Below are 16,306 nucleotides of genomic sequence, written 5' to 3'. Positions count from 1 at the left end.
TTAGCCGCACAGGAGACACACTAGTTGCAATCATGGAGCCGCAGTGAACTTTCAACGTGTGTAATTCGCACTGACCGAGCTATTTAAATCGGTCTGTCCAGGTCTGTACTTCCTAAGTGTAGTTTATTTGCGGTGACTATTCCTTCGCTTGCTTCTGTTATGATGCAGTCAGGAGCTACGTGACGCGATCCCTGGTCGTCAGCGGCGAAACGAATGAGGCTGGCACGGCGCACCACCTCGCCTTTTGGCCACCAAGGTGGTGGTGCCGTACCTTGCTGCTTATGCCGGGCACTGCATCCTCTCTCGTGAGGGACGTCGGCTGTGCTGGGGCTGGCGATGGAAGGTGCAGCTACGAACTCCTCGTGACGACTACTTATGATGGTGTCCAGTTAGCTTTTTTATTATGAATATTTTTCTAATTTCTATTCATATGTTTTGTGAATAAATATCTTCTTAACGTAAGCTGCCGTCGATCTGTATTCTTACCCTTCTTGATCGCCTTTCTTAGACGACTGGTGTCTCGATGCTTCTCGCGAAGATTTGTAAACATTGCTCCATAACTGAAGAGGAACTGCTTTTGAAAACAATGTCACGTCGTGAAAGTGAGCCACGCGGAAATATTTTCTCTGAAACAGACATTTTTCGAAACCTATGCGGCAACCACCACGGCCCCCTTTGACACTGGCTTGAGATCTGTGCCTCTCCTATTATGAAACAAAAAATGTAAGCGCCTGTTCTGTTCACGTTTGGCAGGATGTTTGTCACTCATCTGACAATAGTGAAAAGCTAGCTAGCATATTTTGTCGAGCCAAACAAATACTTAAACGCAGCCAAATTACTCGCAACTCGCGGTATTTTGCTCATACTTCGACGCCTTTTCTTGGGCAAGGACCCTTTTTGCTATTTTGCAGCTAGATATTTAGAACTGATCCAATAACGATGGTCAAGAAGTGGTTTAGAAGATAGCGCCTCCACGGGAACAGGTATAAGTTGATAAACAATAACAGCTTTCACGCTCAGCGGGACGCATAGAGACCATATAGCGTTTTCCGGAGCATGCAAAGAGGAATATAACTACACTCATCTTAGATGAGCGTCCGCCCCACAGCAGGCACGCTAGTTGCAATCCCAAGTGGTTCATTTCAAATTTCAAGGCAAATTTTTGTGGTCGTGGCAATGGCATTATTGACATTAACCTTCTGTCGTGTGCCGTCGCCGAAGCTGTTCGTGTAAAGCATGCGGTCAGGATTGGAATCTAGTTAAAGGCGCTGCACGACAGAGAGATGCTTGCGCGTTCACCCAGCAATGTGTAAAGTGGTTCTCAGGGCACTGGTTCTTGACATCTAATCGGCAAACATCGAGCAGCATGGCTCGAGATGTGCATTTTAATTCATCCGGCATTCCTGCAAGGCAGTTCACAGCCCACTGGTGTTGCGAAACTTCCTAACGGCGACTATACTTCATGCCGAGGGCTACACGACAGGTCACCAAGGAGGCCCGTAAGGCGAGGCAGCTAGCACAGAAAAGAAGCATTGATAATGAAGGTTACCAACAGCCTGGTGGCTACTAAATAAATTCGTCAGGATGTATTTCTAGAATGCTACGATGTAATAAAGCTGTTTCTTCAAATTCAAAGGTAATTATCTCAAAACAAGAAATTTTGCTGCACTTGCCCCTTTTTTCAGAAACTACTGGACCTAGGAGGATACAAATTAAAGCTGTTGAGTAAGCTGAACAGACAGTCTAGTGAACCAGAATTGTCAACATTGATGGAGAGAATTTTGATTAAGTTTGGTTGTCCTAGTAAAATAAAGTGAACCAAAATTTTAATGCTCAGAAAACAATAATCCTGGATAGTATCCCTACCTGAAATTGGTGATTACAATGGCGCCAAGATAAATTCTCTAACCCGAGAAGGGTTTAAGAAAAATAGTCACAAACATAGGCAAAAATGAATAGGAGGAATATGGCCTACCCATTCTCCTTCAAGTAGCGTTCATCACTTCGTAAATTGCAATAGCCCGATGAATGATTCCACATCAACCAACCAATCCTGATGGAGCATTGTAGCTTTGCTTGTCTCTAGCCGCCGCTTCTGCATCATTCAATCCAGCAACACGCGACGAATATTCTATGATGCTACGGGAACGTGCTCCCTGTATCATTGTGAGCAACCTGCGCGTTGGGGAAATATAATATTCCCCAACATCAAGAACACCAGATCCTTATCCGGCTACGGTTGATCGAGAGAGTTCTGTTTTGGAGATTTAAATATAGACACAATGCAATCCTTTTCGTGAATCAATTATATTGGCACACGGTGGTTGCAAGGTCGAAGCCGACCAACTAGGAAACTAACATTGTACTAAAATAAGCTCTTTACTTGGGCTGGCTTGCACCCGCAAAAGAGTCAAGCAACTCGGCCACAGCGATAGCAGCAAACGTGCTCGTCGGTCGTTTAACTTCGACTGACCGTTGCATTCGGCAGCGCTCAATTTAATGTCTCCGAAGAAACATTATATCAACTCGTGAAAAGAAGCTAGAACTACGAGAAAACATGCAGAAAACGTCTCCTTCAGCTGAAATCATTCGAGGCACATCTCGTAATATCTGGCTTACATATAAGCTGCATTTCGGCGACAGTCACAGTAAACAATGAGCGCGAGATTGCTCTCCGTGGCAAAACTAAAGTTTTAAGGTCGCGTGCCAGTGGCTGTCAGCAGCAGTAGAGATTAAAAGGGTTAGCAGCAAAACTTATCCAGGCGTGCTATCAGCATTGAAATGAGAGGCCAAGGAAAGGTGCGATGTCCAGTTTGGAAGCCCATATTTTATTACGTCCAGTAGAACTACGCCCCGTCGAACCTCAGTTAAATATTATGATTGCGGTATTACAAGTAAGTGCATGGGAACAAAACTTCCATTCTTTCTTTCGCCAGTAATTATTTGGACGGTTATACGCCCAGGATGGTGTTCGATACGCTGCTCATACCGCATGCAGGAAAAATGAAGCGTTAGGCAACCAAGGGCCACACACGCTATAAAAAGCATCTTTGGGATTTTAACACCTCCGGGCGAATCACTGTATACCAGAAGTGACCACGCCAGTTTCTAGACTAAAAATTTGAAGCTGCTTATAGTTTCAGTTCTCACTGACGGCACCTGCTCGATGTAGCGCACAATATGCTTTTAGGGTTCGTGCAAGGTGATCGGAACATTAGCGCAGAAGTTTATCGATAAGTAATGCAACAGCAAGACTCTACATTCTCGTAAAGCTAATTGGCCGCCCTATAAAGAAAAGTACAACATTCACCATGCTTTGGCGGCCATGTCACTGCGCTGGATTTGATTTTCGTTGCTCAAGTTTCATATCACTACGATACGAAACTTACAGTAGAGCCGGCTGACAGTAGAACCGATGAAGACAACAGCTGTTCAGACTTTCTTTTTTTTTTTTTTTCAGGATGACGCTATTCATTGAAAGCTTAGCTGGTATTACCGGGCTCGCTCTAAAGGTGCAGCCATGAAAAAAAAAAAAAACATCAGTCCTTTTCCATTGTTCCCCCGAAGGTTGCAGCAAAGGCGACAAAACAGCGCGTCTCCTTGTTGGAGGGATAAGGTAATTGAGAGTTGCGAAGGAGTTTCGCGACTGAATGGGGACCGCGATAAGCTATTTTCAACACACAGCGACCTCGAAAAATGCGCGCACGGACGCCGGGCGCAGCCTTCTACCTATAGCTTAGGAAATCTGCCATGCCGGTGTCCCGTGCACTATGGAGTTAAAACGCTAATGTGGAACTCTGTCCGGACGCTGCGGGTTATAGCACTCATGGTTCTCATTGTAGCCTAAGTGAAGCGGCCTGCTTATTGATTCACGGCCTTTTATTGATTATAGGTTTGTGCAGATCAGGTAACATCTGTTGTGGCGGCGGAATCTTGAGAGCTGCCCTAAGACATGCGGTTGCTCATGGCGCGATAAGCTCTTTAAAGTTTTTATTTATTTATTTATTTATTTTACATAGCTGTGAGCCTTTCTCAGGCTCTGACAGGAGTGGAAAAAAAAGTATAAACAGCAGGCATAGTGTTCCAAGGCAGCAGGGAAAGCATACCGAGTACACCGTGAATAACACATCAAGGTTGAGGATTTTTACAAGCTACGTTAAGATTCGTGAACTACAAAGAGGGCAGTGAAACAACAACACTACGACAATGACATTTCTTGAAAAAAAGACTCAACTCTGGCAGAAAAAGCATCAAGCGACATATTATTCATAAACTGGTGGGGCAGGTTGTTCCATGTTTCTATGGAACGGGGAAAAAATGAGAATTTGAACAAGTCACATTTAGCAGAAAACGGTCTTATGCACATGTCATGATTAATTCTTTTAGAGCGATGATAAGGCGGCTTTAGGTACAAATCTCTATCTATGTTGACGCAATTGTTATATAGAAGGAACAGAAATTTCATGCACGCAGTCTGTCTCCGGCATTCCAACGTCGAAATGCCCGCGCTTTCACGCAGATGTGTCACACTTTCGTAACCTGAATAACGGTTATATATAAACCGGAGTGCTAGGTTTTGAATTCTTTCCAGTTTTTTGTTCAGATAAGATTGATGAGGGTTCCAAACTATTGCACTGCACTCAAGAATGGGTCGTACTAATGTCTTATATGCGTTTAGTTTTACATGTGAGGGTGCAGCTGATAATTTCCGTCGTATGAATCCAAGTTGTCGGTATGCTTTTGTGCATATGTTATCGATATGAGATTCCCAACTCAATTTTTCCGTCATTGTTACTCCCAGGTACTTAACTTCTTTGCTGCGTGTCACAGCAGATCCTGATAACCAATAAGTGAAGTAAATGGGAGCCTTCTTCCTAGTTATTGTAATAGATGATGTTTTGCTGACATTTATTCTCATACCCCAAGTGTCACACCAAGAGGCAATGTTATTCAGTGTTAAGTTTAGATTATTTTGGTCATCTTGTGAACGAACAGTAGTATATACAACGCAGTCATCTGCAAACAGCCTTAATACAACATTCTGAGTTACACAGGAGAAAATATTACCTTGTCATCCCTACGTGACAATATCATTGATGTAGGTAAGAAAAAGTGTAGGCCCTAATACGGATCCCTGAGGAACGCCTGAGCAAACATCCAATGTGTCTGATTTAGCATTTTTTATTTCGACATATTGCGAACGGCCTGAGAGGTAGGTGACGATCCACGAAATTATTTTTGAATTAATACCAAATAGACTGAGCTTCTCAATTAACTTACAGTGTGGAACAAAGTCAAACGCCTTTGCAAAATCAATAAACACTGAATCTACCTGCAGACCAGAGTTAATGGCAGCCGCAAAGTCGTGTGTAATCTCAAGTAGTTGAGTAACGGTTGATAAACCCTTCCTGAAACCGTGCTGGTTTGCATATAGAAGTTTGTTGTTTTCCAGGTAGGTTATGAGTGCTTTGTTAATTACATGCTCCAATAATTTGCAGCAAGAGCTAGTGAGTGATATGGGTCTGTATGTGTTTACGCAAAGTCTGTTTCCAGTTTTTTTGAAAATCGGGACCACCTTTGCGCGGAGCCAGTCGGTTGGTACGGACGCTGTTTCTATAGATAAGGAGATTTTGTGAAGGAGCGGAGACAGTTGTTGCGCATATCGTTTTAGAAAAGCGTTAGGTAAGCCGTCGGGCCCAGGCGATTTCTTTTCGTCAAGCTGTAACAACAAATTAAGAATGCCACATTCCGTTACAAAAATGTCAGGCATACTCGATTGGTATTCCGCCTGACTGAATTCTGGGGCAGGGGCACGAGTGAACACAGACTGAAAATATTGATTAAAGGCGTTTGCGATACTGTATGCGTCGTATGTAACAGCTCCGTCTATTTCCATTTGATCGATTGATCCTCCCGGCTTTGCCATGTAACGCCAGAACTTTTTTGGCTCATGTGTTATAAAATTGGTCAACGTATTCGTGAAAAAGTTGTTCTTCGCCGTAGAAATTTCAGCTCTAAGCGTTTGAGAAAGCTCACTTAAAATAGCCAAATTGGTTTTCTTTTTACGCATTCTTTGTATCTTTCTTTTGAGGTGAATAATGCTGCGTGTAATCCAAGGTGCCTTTCTATTTATTCGCTTTCTTATAGTTGGGATGAATTTTTCTTCACAATGTGCCACTATTCGTTTTAGCTGCAACCATAAGTCGTTCACGTTTTCAGAGTTCGGGTGCAAGATACCGTCTAGCATTACTTCAATGTAATCTATAATGCTGACATCATCAGCCCTGTGATAGTCCTTAACAGATATGCGGGATACACGGGAGCTTTGGTCGGGGCTGCAGCTTAAGTTATCAAAAGTGAGTAGTACCATTTTATGATCCGAGATTCCATTCTCGATACTGATATTGGGTCTAAGTGTTGTGGAAACGAGAGCAAGGTCGAGAATGGAGCTAGCTTGCCCTTGTATACGCGTTGGTTCCTTAACAAGTTGGACCAAGGAAAAACTAAACATAAGATTCAAAAGCATTTCACAACTACTGCGCTCGTTTCTACCTATTGTTAGATTTTCCCAGTCAATCCCCGCTAGGTTGAAAACACGAACTAAGATAAGCTTGGAACGTTCCTTAACTTTACGGCACAAAAAATCGTGGAGCTCAGCGAGATAGTCGACTGACGCGTTCGGCCGTCGGTATATGCCGCCTAATAGCACTGACGTTCCGTTAACATCGATACTGCACCATACGCTCTCATGATTAGAAATTCCCTGATCTTTTTTAAATGGTAAGCCTTCCTTAATAGCAATAGCAACGCCCCCTCCCCTACTATCACGGTCAAATCGAATGAGAGAATACGAGTTTGGGGGCAGTTCCGAATCATGTATTTCAGGATGTAACCAGGTTTCAGTAATCACAATTATATCAGGGCTGTACGTCAGTACAATTACTTCCAATGCTGTGGATTTATTGACAATGCTCCTGGCATTGAAACATATTAAAGACAGCGGAACTGAAGTAGTCTGTCACGATGTAGAATGAAAGTCTTCGTCTTCAGCCTCACATGTTTCGCGTTTGACAAGTGTCCTCCTGCTTTCAATGCTGTCCCATGCGTAAAGATCGTTGCCTATCTTCAGTTTATCAAATATTAACGACGCTTTCTCGCCCCTGTCACGATTTTCTTGACACGATTGCCATAGTTTCCGGCGCGTTGCCCGTATTGCAGGTGAGAAGTCTTCAGAGATGGATACGTTTTTTTCTTTCAACTTGAAACAGTTTCGAAGAACAGACATTTTTTCAGAAAAATCGAAGAAACGAAGAATTACTGGACGTTCGCGTGTAGTACCTTTCTTTCCGATCCGGTGTATCCTTTCAATAGATGTTACTTCCACTTTAAGAATATCCTTAAAAATGTCATGCCGCACCCGTTTTTCTAATACCGCCGTAGTTTCGTTCTCACCCTCACTAAGGCCGTATATGATTAGATTGTTTCGACGACTTCGGTTTTCCAAGTCTTCTATTTTACTACTCAGGCTAGTAATCTCCTTAGCCATAGTGTCAATTACTTCCTCGCATTTTGTAACCTTTTCACTACAGAGCTGAAGTGAAGAAATGTTTGTCTCTATTTCCGTGAGCCTTGCTTGAACACTCTGTAAACCTACTTGTAATTGGTCCTGTTTAGACTTAATTTCGGTGACAGTGTTTAAAATCATATCCAGTTTATCTTCATCAGGCCCTGGATTCTCTTCGACGTCACCACTGACTTTTAGCAACAAGAAAACAACGCGAGATGCGTCAACACAACACTGGAGCAAGCAGCGTGGACTCGGCAGCACCAATAAGGCAACACAGTTACTTCTAAGAGAGCTAGTACAAGATTGTTTGTCACCAACCTGTACGATGCAAAACACGAAGTCAGGCATCGTGCGCCGTGCGGTGCCGCCGAGTCCACTGAAGGTCGCGCTCCAGCGCTCCGCTCTTTTAAGCCCTTCTGATGACGTGATTTTTCTGGGTCGTGCGCAGAACGGGGAATCAAGCCTGAACAGATCAGTGCCGGAATCCACGTGCGGTGGAGCTTTCTGTGAGGATGTAGGTGCCTCAGCATTTAAGGCATGATCCTGTAGACAGATTGTTGTTGAAGCCACTGCGCATGACTGAGATGCGTAGTCGGTCGGTGCCAAGGAACGGCCGTCAGCGGGTCCCTGCAGCCACAGGAACACCTGTACGATGCAAAACACGAAGTCAGGCATCGTGCGCCGTGCGGTGCCGCCGAGTCCACTTTTTTCTTTTTTTTTTTTGTCTGAGAGCAGTATTGAAGCGTGTGTTGGTTCTTGGCTGGTTTAAAATTTTTAATGGAATTCTCTTCATCATTTTAACTCCGATGTGATATATCAAAGGAAACCACAGAAAATTAAACGCACCGAGAAAAATCTGGGAATTATTATTTTTTCATACAGAGGATAAAGCTCTCCCCACCTCTTACTTCCGAATTGAAGTATGGACAACATTGGGCACTTCAAGAATAGAATGGCCACTAGAAATCAAGGCGTCAAGGAACAGTTCGAGCTTCGGAAGTAATTTTACTTCCTATCGTGGGCATCACACTCAGTTCTAACACCAGTCTTTCCATCCATCCGAAGATGCGTATGTGATGCACTTGGCACAGTACACACACTCTGCCCGTAGGATTGCCTGCTATACCCAGTCAGTGGGAGAAAATTCCCCCGCGAGAAACCCAGGTATACCTTCAACATGCATAATGCGGCAAGCCTTCGTGCATCTCTGCCATGCTCTAGAGGCCGATGATTAATATTTCGAGGCTCTGTAGACGAGAGAATCGCTTGATAAATCCTGCATCACAATCTACGCGCCAGTGAAAAGCGTGCGAAATTAAAGTTCCTCTAATAGTGAGCGGAGCTTCAACTGAACACAGAGAGAAGTTTCATGATACTTCCGGGCGTACTTCTTTTAGTCCTTTTCATACTGTCGGCAAGAAATTGTCCGAACATAAATAATGTGCACCACTCCGCAACCGTAATTCTCTGCTGTCATGAAGTGACTTTGCTGCCGCATAACTTCGCACAATGTGTGCAATTACGCGCAAGACTTGCACGGGGCCAGTGAGAAAGTCGCATGTGTCTTGCAGCTTCGCAACACACAGTTCGAAAAGCTGTCTTATATCGGCAGCTAAAAACAGACATTCCCATCGCTCTGAGACCAGAATGCAAGTCACACCACCCTCCTAACTCCAATCAGCAGTTTTGCATAGCCCCCACCCTACTACACAGAGATAATCCGCCAAAACTTGGCAACACTTCATCTACCATCTCAAAAGGGCCTCTTGGGAACGCCAGCTTCCTTTACTTTTCACGGATATAGGTGTGGCTGCAGCAACCCCAAATGAAACTTCCCTGTCTTCAAATTTCGCTAAGTGTTCCTTATCCTATAAGAGAGAAGGAAAGAAATATGCTTTTGTAGCATCGTCGTTGTTCGCATTTCATTTTCTTAACATCATGGCTTTGTCCTTGTTTTTGTTTTTTCAAAACCCTGCTTTATGTTAGACGCCATGATCCCCCAGCGACTAAAATAGCATATGTTTGAGCGAACAGTTTTAAAAATTCCTAAATGTAGGATGTAAGAAATGGAATGAAAATTGTTTCAGAAATAACGTGCCTGCCGTGAAAACCTTTAGTAACTTTGTGAGTGAAACTAATTAGCTACACATTTTAATATATAGACTAGCTTTTAATTACCATACAGGCTGCTTAGGGCAGATGAGTTCATTGTCACTGTCAATTTAATTTCGTCTCAATTCATGGAAGAAACGAAAAGTCATTCTCGAAACCGGTGCAACCGCCCATAATGGAAGCGATTGTTTACCTTCACAACCTCAATGCATGTCGGCAATAAACTCAGTGTTGTTGTAAGGTTTCAGTTGATATATTGTGATACCAAGGGCATTCAAGAAAATAATGTTGGTCGCCAACTACACGAGGCGGCGGTTTTCGTAAGCTACGAAGCAAATGAAAATGCATTAATTGGTGCAATAGGGGATGTGGTTCACGCTTGGCGCCGTGTACGACACGATACTACGTTTGCACAGAATTCCCTGCCCACCCAAGCTTTTGGTTAAGTGGGAAAAAAGAAAAGGCATAATTCCCTTTTTCTGCAGGACTTTAGATATTGTCTTTACAGAATTTTGTTCTTAGTCCCGATAACCAGACTGCGCTTAAGCAAACTGTAATGTTTGTGACATATCTTCTCCACAGAGGGCCCCGTCGTGCTGACAATTTTCTGAAAGATTTTATTTCGAAATCTGTCATCATCCTTTCAGGACTGAGTCATTGTTCGGTGAAATATTCATTTTTTTTTTAAAGAATAAAAGCACCCTTAAGACGTGGGTCTTGCTCCTGCTGGTAGTAAAGTCAGGAAAAGTTGCTTGGACGGCTTGGACGCTATACAACTACATTGTTACATAATTCGTTAGATTGTTAAATAAAGATAATTCATTGTTAAATAATATATTCGCAGTGGTTGCAGTGGTAATCAAAATATGCCCCAGGGAAAGTACCTCATACCACTTTCCTTGGATACAAAAAAGACATGATAGAAATTGCAGTTGGCCGGCGCGCTTCAGCTCCACAATTCTTTGAACTCCGTAGTTCTCCAAGAGAACCTTGAGAGCTTTATACGCTTCAGTCGTGTACGACATAATAGCGGCTGCAAAACCAATACGCCGCCTGAATAAGCCAACGTCGTTAACGCGTGGAAGTTTACACCACTGATCACCAGGTTGTCGAACCGGATTTTTTTCAGGTTCGATTCGGGTTTGGGTTCACGCCTTTTAGGTTCGGGTTAGGTTCCAGAGGCACATCCGTTCCGGTTCGACCCTGCCCGAACCGGTTCAAACGGGTTCAGAAGAAAAAAATTCGGGTGTATCTTTAACTCCACTTTTTTAATACTGAGTTTTCTTTCCTCGTCCAGTATATAATACAAGCTGAAAATTCATATAATAGTCTATCTATATTAGTCCCCAGATGTGACGGGCTGCACTTGGTATCCCAGACTTGTGGAAAATGTTTATGTTCAGTGAGGGATGATCAGAGCAGGATGGGGGAAAAATGGAAAGGAGCTGTCATGCGCCGAAAGTTGAAATAAAATAATATTTCCTTCTTCACTTTTCTTTGAAATCATATCAAGGTCAAACCAAGCACACACCCGAACACTACAGATATATATATATACAATACGTGTGACTATATATCACGCGTCTCGACGCGATGTGACCATCGTCTTGTTGCGCATCACGGTTGCTTGCATAGGCGCGCTATATACCTGCTTCTACTAACCACTTTGAGACCAGACTCGTGTGTCTAGCCGCATAATTTACAACGCGCATAACATGCCTTCGTGGCGACTCGCAAATATTTTAAGTAATCAGTAAATGCTTTCAACTTTTTATTTCCCAGCATAGAAGGACGGAAGGAAAAGTACATTGTCGAGGGTTGTCGAAGTCATCCGGGTTCGATGACTAGATATATTTCAGTCCAGAAAATGATCCCTCGACGCTGACTTGCGTCGATGGTACCGCAAGCTCTACTGTAGCTAGTGAATACAGTTCTGGGCGCCTCAACTTCTCCTCCTCCCAAAAGTGCAAAACACTCGAGTCTTTGCTTATTCTAGGCACCTTTTCAAATGCGTCGAGCAGGTTCTGTGTTTCTTCTATTTTGAGAGGGAGAGAGAGAGAATAAACATTTATTTCATCTATAGAGTTTGTGGTGGTTAGATGTCTACCATCTTCCGTAGCGGTGGTCGTCCGCCCTTATTCCAGGACCCCGCAGGATGCCGGCGCCAGCTGGGCCCGTCGGATCGGACCTTCTTGGTCTTCCCGCCGGTCGCTGGAGAGAACTGTCGCTCTGAGTGCTTTCACGCAGTCTTCTTCTCTTTCCATGAGAAATGCTTCAAGCTCATCCTCAGCTTGTAAGCTTTTAGGAGGAGATTCTGCTGCCGCTCGTTTGTCAACGTAATCTGGTATCGAAGGTCTAAAAAATGGCCGCACAAAACAGATCGTTCCCCAACAAAATCTTCTCCCGCCTTTTCATGGCGATTGCTATAGGTTGCTCGATATCGAGGTATTTTAACCACGTACCGTAGAAATCCTGTTAGTTGTTCCCTCTGTAGTTAAACAGGGGGCTCTTCAGCTTGGGCCAAAGCGGTTACCGCATTTTGTATGCCGTGCCAGTCTTCACCTTTCAAGCAGAGCTCATCTTCGCTGCTAAAATAGTCGCAGTGAAATTCTTGAAGTACCAGCAGCCGTTTAAGCATGGCGCTTGTTGACATCCACCGAATTGGGCAATCTAATACTGGTTTCTTCAAATTTAACTTGCGAAGAAGGGGCATCACCGCTGGCGTTCGCAGTTTTTTTGCTATTCTGCGTGCTTCAATGACGAGCTCTTTGGCCGTTGAGCCTTTCATGGCATCGTGTACTGCAGGCTGTAGAGTATGAACAGCGCATCTCATACCCTGAAGAAGTGCTCCGTCATCCGAAAGGGAAAACGCTCCTTCGAACTCATCCAGGCAAAATGAAACGCTACGTATTCATCTGACGGCTCCCAGTCTTCGTCCTCGGTTTGTGGCGCGTCTGAGTTCCCTTCGTGTTGCGAATCTGGATCTCCAAGAAGAGCAGCTGCTTCAACCATATTGGCTCCGTTGTGCGTCGTTGCGCTGTACACTTGCTCTAGACCTACTTTATATTCAGAAAGCCCATCAAACACTTCACGCTTCAAGTTTTCCGCCGTGTGCCGCTCGAAAATCTCTTTCATGGCCAGTGTCTGCAAACGGATTCTGCCATCTTCGATGAGCTGCACATTGATTTCGAGGATTAAGCGATCAAGGCGAGTTGCACTGTCCATTTTCAGTGAAACAAGGCGATTATGTAGTGACTGTGACACCCGTGTTTTTGCTTTCTTTGCTTCTTGATCTCCTTGTTGTCGAACACTCTCGGCGCTCAGTCATGGGGTCGACAATTTTCCGAAACCCGGAGTTATCAATCATGCGAAATGGTCGACCCTTTGTAGCGACCAGTTCGACGCAAACCTCCATAACAGCTTTTCCGGTTATATTTATGCATCCAGACCCTCCTGGCTTCAATACTTGAGGGATTTGTGTCTGCTTCATTTCCTTGCCTTTTCAAGGTCGAAGAACTTGCTCGCTGCCAGATACTGCTGAGGATTTGCTGCTCGACGGCTTTTGCAGGAGTAGAGCTTCGTATTCTGCTCGGTGATGCCGCTGCACATGAGGCTCGAGGTTAGCAGCATGTTGTCCCGATAGTCGCGTTTCGCTGTTTCCAATCTCGCATATAGGCTGCCCTTTTTCGACATCAAACTTGAAATGCTTGCGGACTGGATGGTGACTGAAGCGCCCCATTCTCAGAATAACGGGGCTGCCTAGAAAAAGAAAAAATATGTACGGAATTACACATGCATGAATGAACTTTTGCTGTTGACTACATAAGCAGTTGCGCGCTGCACTGGTCCAAGTATTATGTGTTCGGAGGTGCTTCCGTATTGGTTGGAAGATGAGGTTATTTGCAGCTGCTTACAGTCTAGATTAAAAATAGGTTCTGCGAAAATCATAAAAATGAAACAGGAGTACACTGTCATCAGAGCTGAAATTAGCGGGGCCAGTTGGTAGTTGATTGCAGAGAAAACAGCACATGGAAAACGGCATAGCTACAGATCCGGTTGTGCCTGCGTCTTGGCGTCGCTGCCCCGTTTTATGCGCGCTGGTTTCGCTGCTATCGGTGGAGCATTTGATGCGTTGTTTTCGGGCTCAATTTTTGTGACAGGCATATGTTTGCAAATTTCTTCTCTATTCTTTTTCATAATATTATGTTCAATTTCACGAAACTGGGATGTGGATAGAGAGAGAGAGAGAGAGAGAGAGAGAGAGAGAGAGAGAGAGAGAGAGGGGGGGGGGGTTGGGAGGCGTGATACATTAAGCTGCTAAAATGCTCGCTTCACATATTTCAATTATATGCAGCATTTTGCAGTGAGAGTGGGAACACTAATTAAATTGAGCCATATTCCTTTAAAAAATATAAGAATGCTTAAAAACCATGACTTTTGCGTAATATCGCCACAAATTTCCTGCCAGAAGCGGTGTAATTAGCGTAAATAAATATATGTATTAGTGTTGGAGGCTGCCTTCTTCCCTCATTAGGCTCCGTTATCAAAAACGTATTTCTAGTTAAAACAGATGCGCTTTTCATAACCACTCAGTTTTAAGTTGGGTTCTTTAGAGCAGCAGAAGAAACCACATGCGGTATCATGCCTACAATGGCAATGTATTGGACAGCGCGAAAAAAAAAAGACCTCGAAGAAAACCTGCACCTCTACTATAGGTTTCAGGCACATAGCAGCGATAGGACTTTTTCTACTACGAGAAAAGAAAAAAACGGCGATTAGACTGTTTTACGATGCTTGAAAAATTTTTATTATATTTCCGGCGCTTCGAAGCGAAAATTACTTCTGAAGGAATTTGTGTAGAAAATATTTTTAAACACGTTTTTAAACATTTGCCTCCCCGGTGCATAATTGTCTTCCTATACACGAATAACACTTACTTTTTCAACAAAGTGCTGTACAAATTAGAGAAGCATTAATAAAGTTTAAAACCAGAAAGTTCTTTGCACGTGGCTCTTGCTGAGAGTTTTGCGCGGTTACTAACACGTTGAATCTATTATCACAACGGTTAAGCAAGGAAAACGGGGAGAAATGGGGCTGAGATAAGCCCAGAAAGCCCTTAACATGGAAGATCTGGTTTGGTTTACTGGGTTTAACGTGGCTTAACGACTCAGGCTATGAGAGAAGTTGTAGTGGAGGGCTCCAGATATTTATGACCACCTGGGTTTCTATAACGGGTACTGCTGACAATGGACAGTACCCGGGCCTATAGCCATTCCTACCGCCGCGGCCGGTGTGCAGAGTATTTCGGGTCACGATCACCATAACCACAGTGCCACCGCGGCGGTGTTTAACATGGAAGAGGCGCAAAACACAATTTCCTTCGGTCGCTATATTTTTCCCTTTAAAAAGAGCATCCTTCACCTTTGCCTAGTCAAGTGCGCGTGACGATTTCTCACGAAGAGACTGCCCGAATATTTGTGTGCGCATGTTGGTAACTTGTTTCTTTCAGCAGTTTTCACTTTCATGTTATGATAGCGCCTCTTTTATTTTTTTATTTTTTTTTAATTTACAATTCTAAAGAAGTGATGACATCTGTAACATAGTTTGCCTTTGCCGAGGCGCGCACTGTTCGGTACATACAGGAGGTATGCACTGAGGCCCTGCTACCAGATGGTGCGAGCATCGTCCCGCCGCGTCCGCCATGTCAAAGGTCGCTGGTGGCATAGGCTCACGAAGTACCAGGTTCAGTGTCAGGTGCCCGCCGTATATTTGAAGTGATCTGTAACGTTCGAGCAAGCTGTTAAATATGTCCACATCCACTTTTCTTTGTGGACCCCTTTGTTCGCATGTTGTCTGCAGCGATACTTTAATGCTCAGGGACATAACACTACCTGCTCGGTGTGCAACTATAGGCATTCACCCGTGCAACAGCTTGACAGCAAAAGTGGCCGGCTGCCCACTGCGCGCAAACCGACTTGCAGCTCGTTAAACCCGTTGTGAGCTGCCACTGAGGCAGAACACATCTTGAAGAGACAGCGAGCGGATTAAATGTCCCAATTCCAAAGCTGGCATGGCCGCGAAACGCACATTTCTAGTGGCGGTTGCCGGCAAACTGACGATGGAAGCTTGCACAGGCGCTGTTACAGCAGTAAAGCAAATCAATGCAGTTGCTTAATATGGATGACAGAAGGTCGAGCAAAAAAATACTGTGACGCGCTCGCAGCATAAACGGTACACACGAGAGCATGTTTTACAATATCGGTAACGCAGCTCTGCTTGAAATGCACATAAGCCATGGAACCTAGGTTCGCAACAACGCGATGTGCAGTTATAACGCTTGATACAGGTGTAACATAACACTTGCAAGTCTAAAGAGGTGACAGCGTTAGCTAAGCAACAGACACGTCGCAATTCGATCACCTCTAAAAACGGCACGCCGGTCATCGACACCCTCCCGCACGTGTGGCTCTTAGCCTCGCTCGCTTGCCAAAAATTAAGACACTTTCATGGCTTAGTACGTTTTAATTTGTTCACCTGTCGCAAAACTTAAGAACGCACTTCACAAGTCAGGCACCGATGTCGGGCAATTCAACGCAAAGCAGTGCAGTACGCGGCGCACCTCGGTGA

At 44.2% G+C, this 16,306-nt stretch overlaps 1 protein-coding gene across 1 annotated transcript; it reads right to left on the bottom strand.

Moving 5' to 3' along the window:
* Positions 1–6,926: 6,926 nt before the first annotated feature.
* LOC146184746 (uncharacterized) lies at positions 6,927–13,309 on the bottom strand. Its single transcript, XM_084608616.1, has 4 exons — positions 13,178–13,309; positions 12,600–12,853; positions 11,868–12,034; positions 6,927–8,292 (listed from the first exon to the last, which is right to left on the bottom strand). The coding sequence occupies exons 1-4, from the start codon at positions 13,307–13,309 to the stop codon at positions 7,019–7,021; spliced, it is 1,827 nt and encodes a 608-aa protein (XP_084464742.1). The 3' UTR covers positions 6,927–7,018.
* Positions 13,310–16,306: the final 2,997 nt, after the last annotated feature.

This window comes from Amblyomma maculatum, chromosome 7 (genome assembly GCF_055883805.1).
Source record: "Amblyomma maculatum isolate TAMU_Amacu chromosome 7, ASM5588380v1, whole genome shotgun sequence".
NCBI lineage: Eukaryota > Metazoa > Arthropoda > Arachnida > Ixodida > Ixodidae > Amblyomma > Amblyomma maculatum.
Note: the sequence above shows the minus strand (reverse complement) of the source record. Positions and strands in the feature narration are given on the sequence as shown.

What these genes read in the sequence shown, in the direction of transcription:
- LOC146184746 (XM_084608616.1), bottom strand. Translation starts at nt 13,309, where the DNA reads ATGCTGCTAACCTCGAGCCTCATGTGCAGCGGCATCACCGAGCAGAAT. An exon ending in AGTTCTTCGACCTTGAAAAG is followed by an intron (nt 12,854 to 13,177) that starts GCAAGGAAATGA and finishes ATCAATGTGCAG; the next exon opens with CTCATCGAAGATGGCAGAAT. An exon ending in GAGGACGAAGACTGGGAGCC is followed by an intron (nt 12,035 to 12,599) that starts GTCAGATGAATA and finishes GCCATTTTTTAG; the next exon opens with ACCTTCGATACCAGATTACG.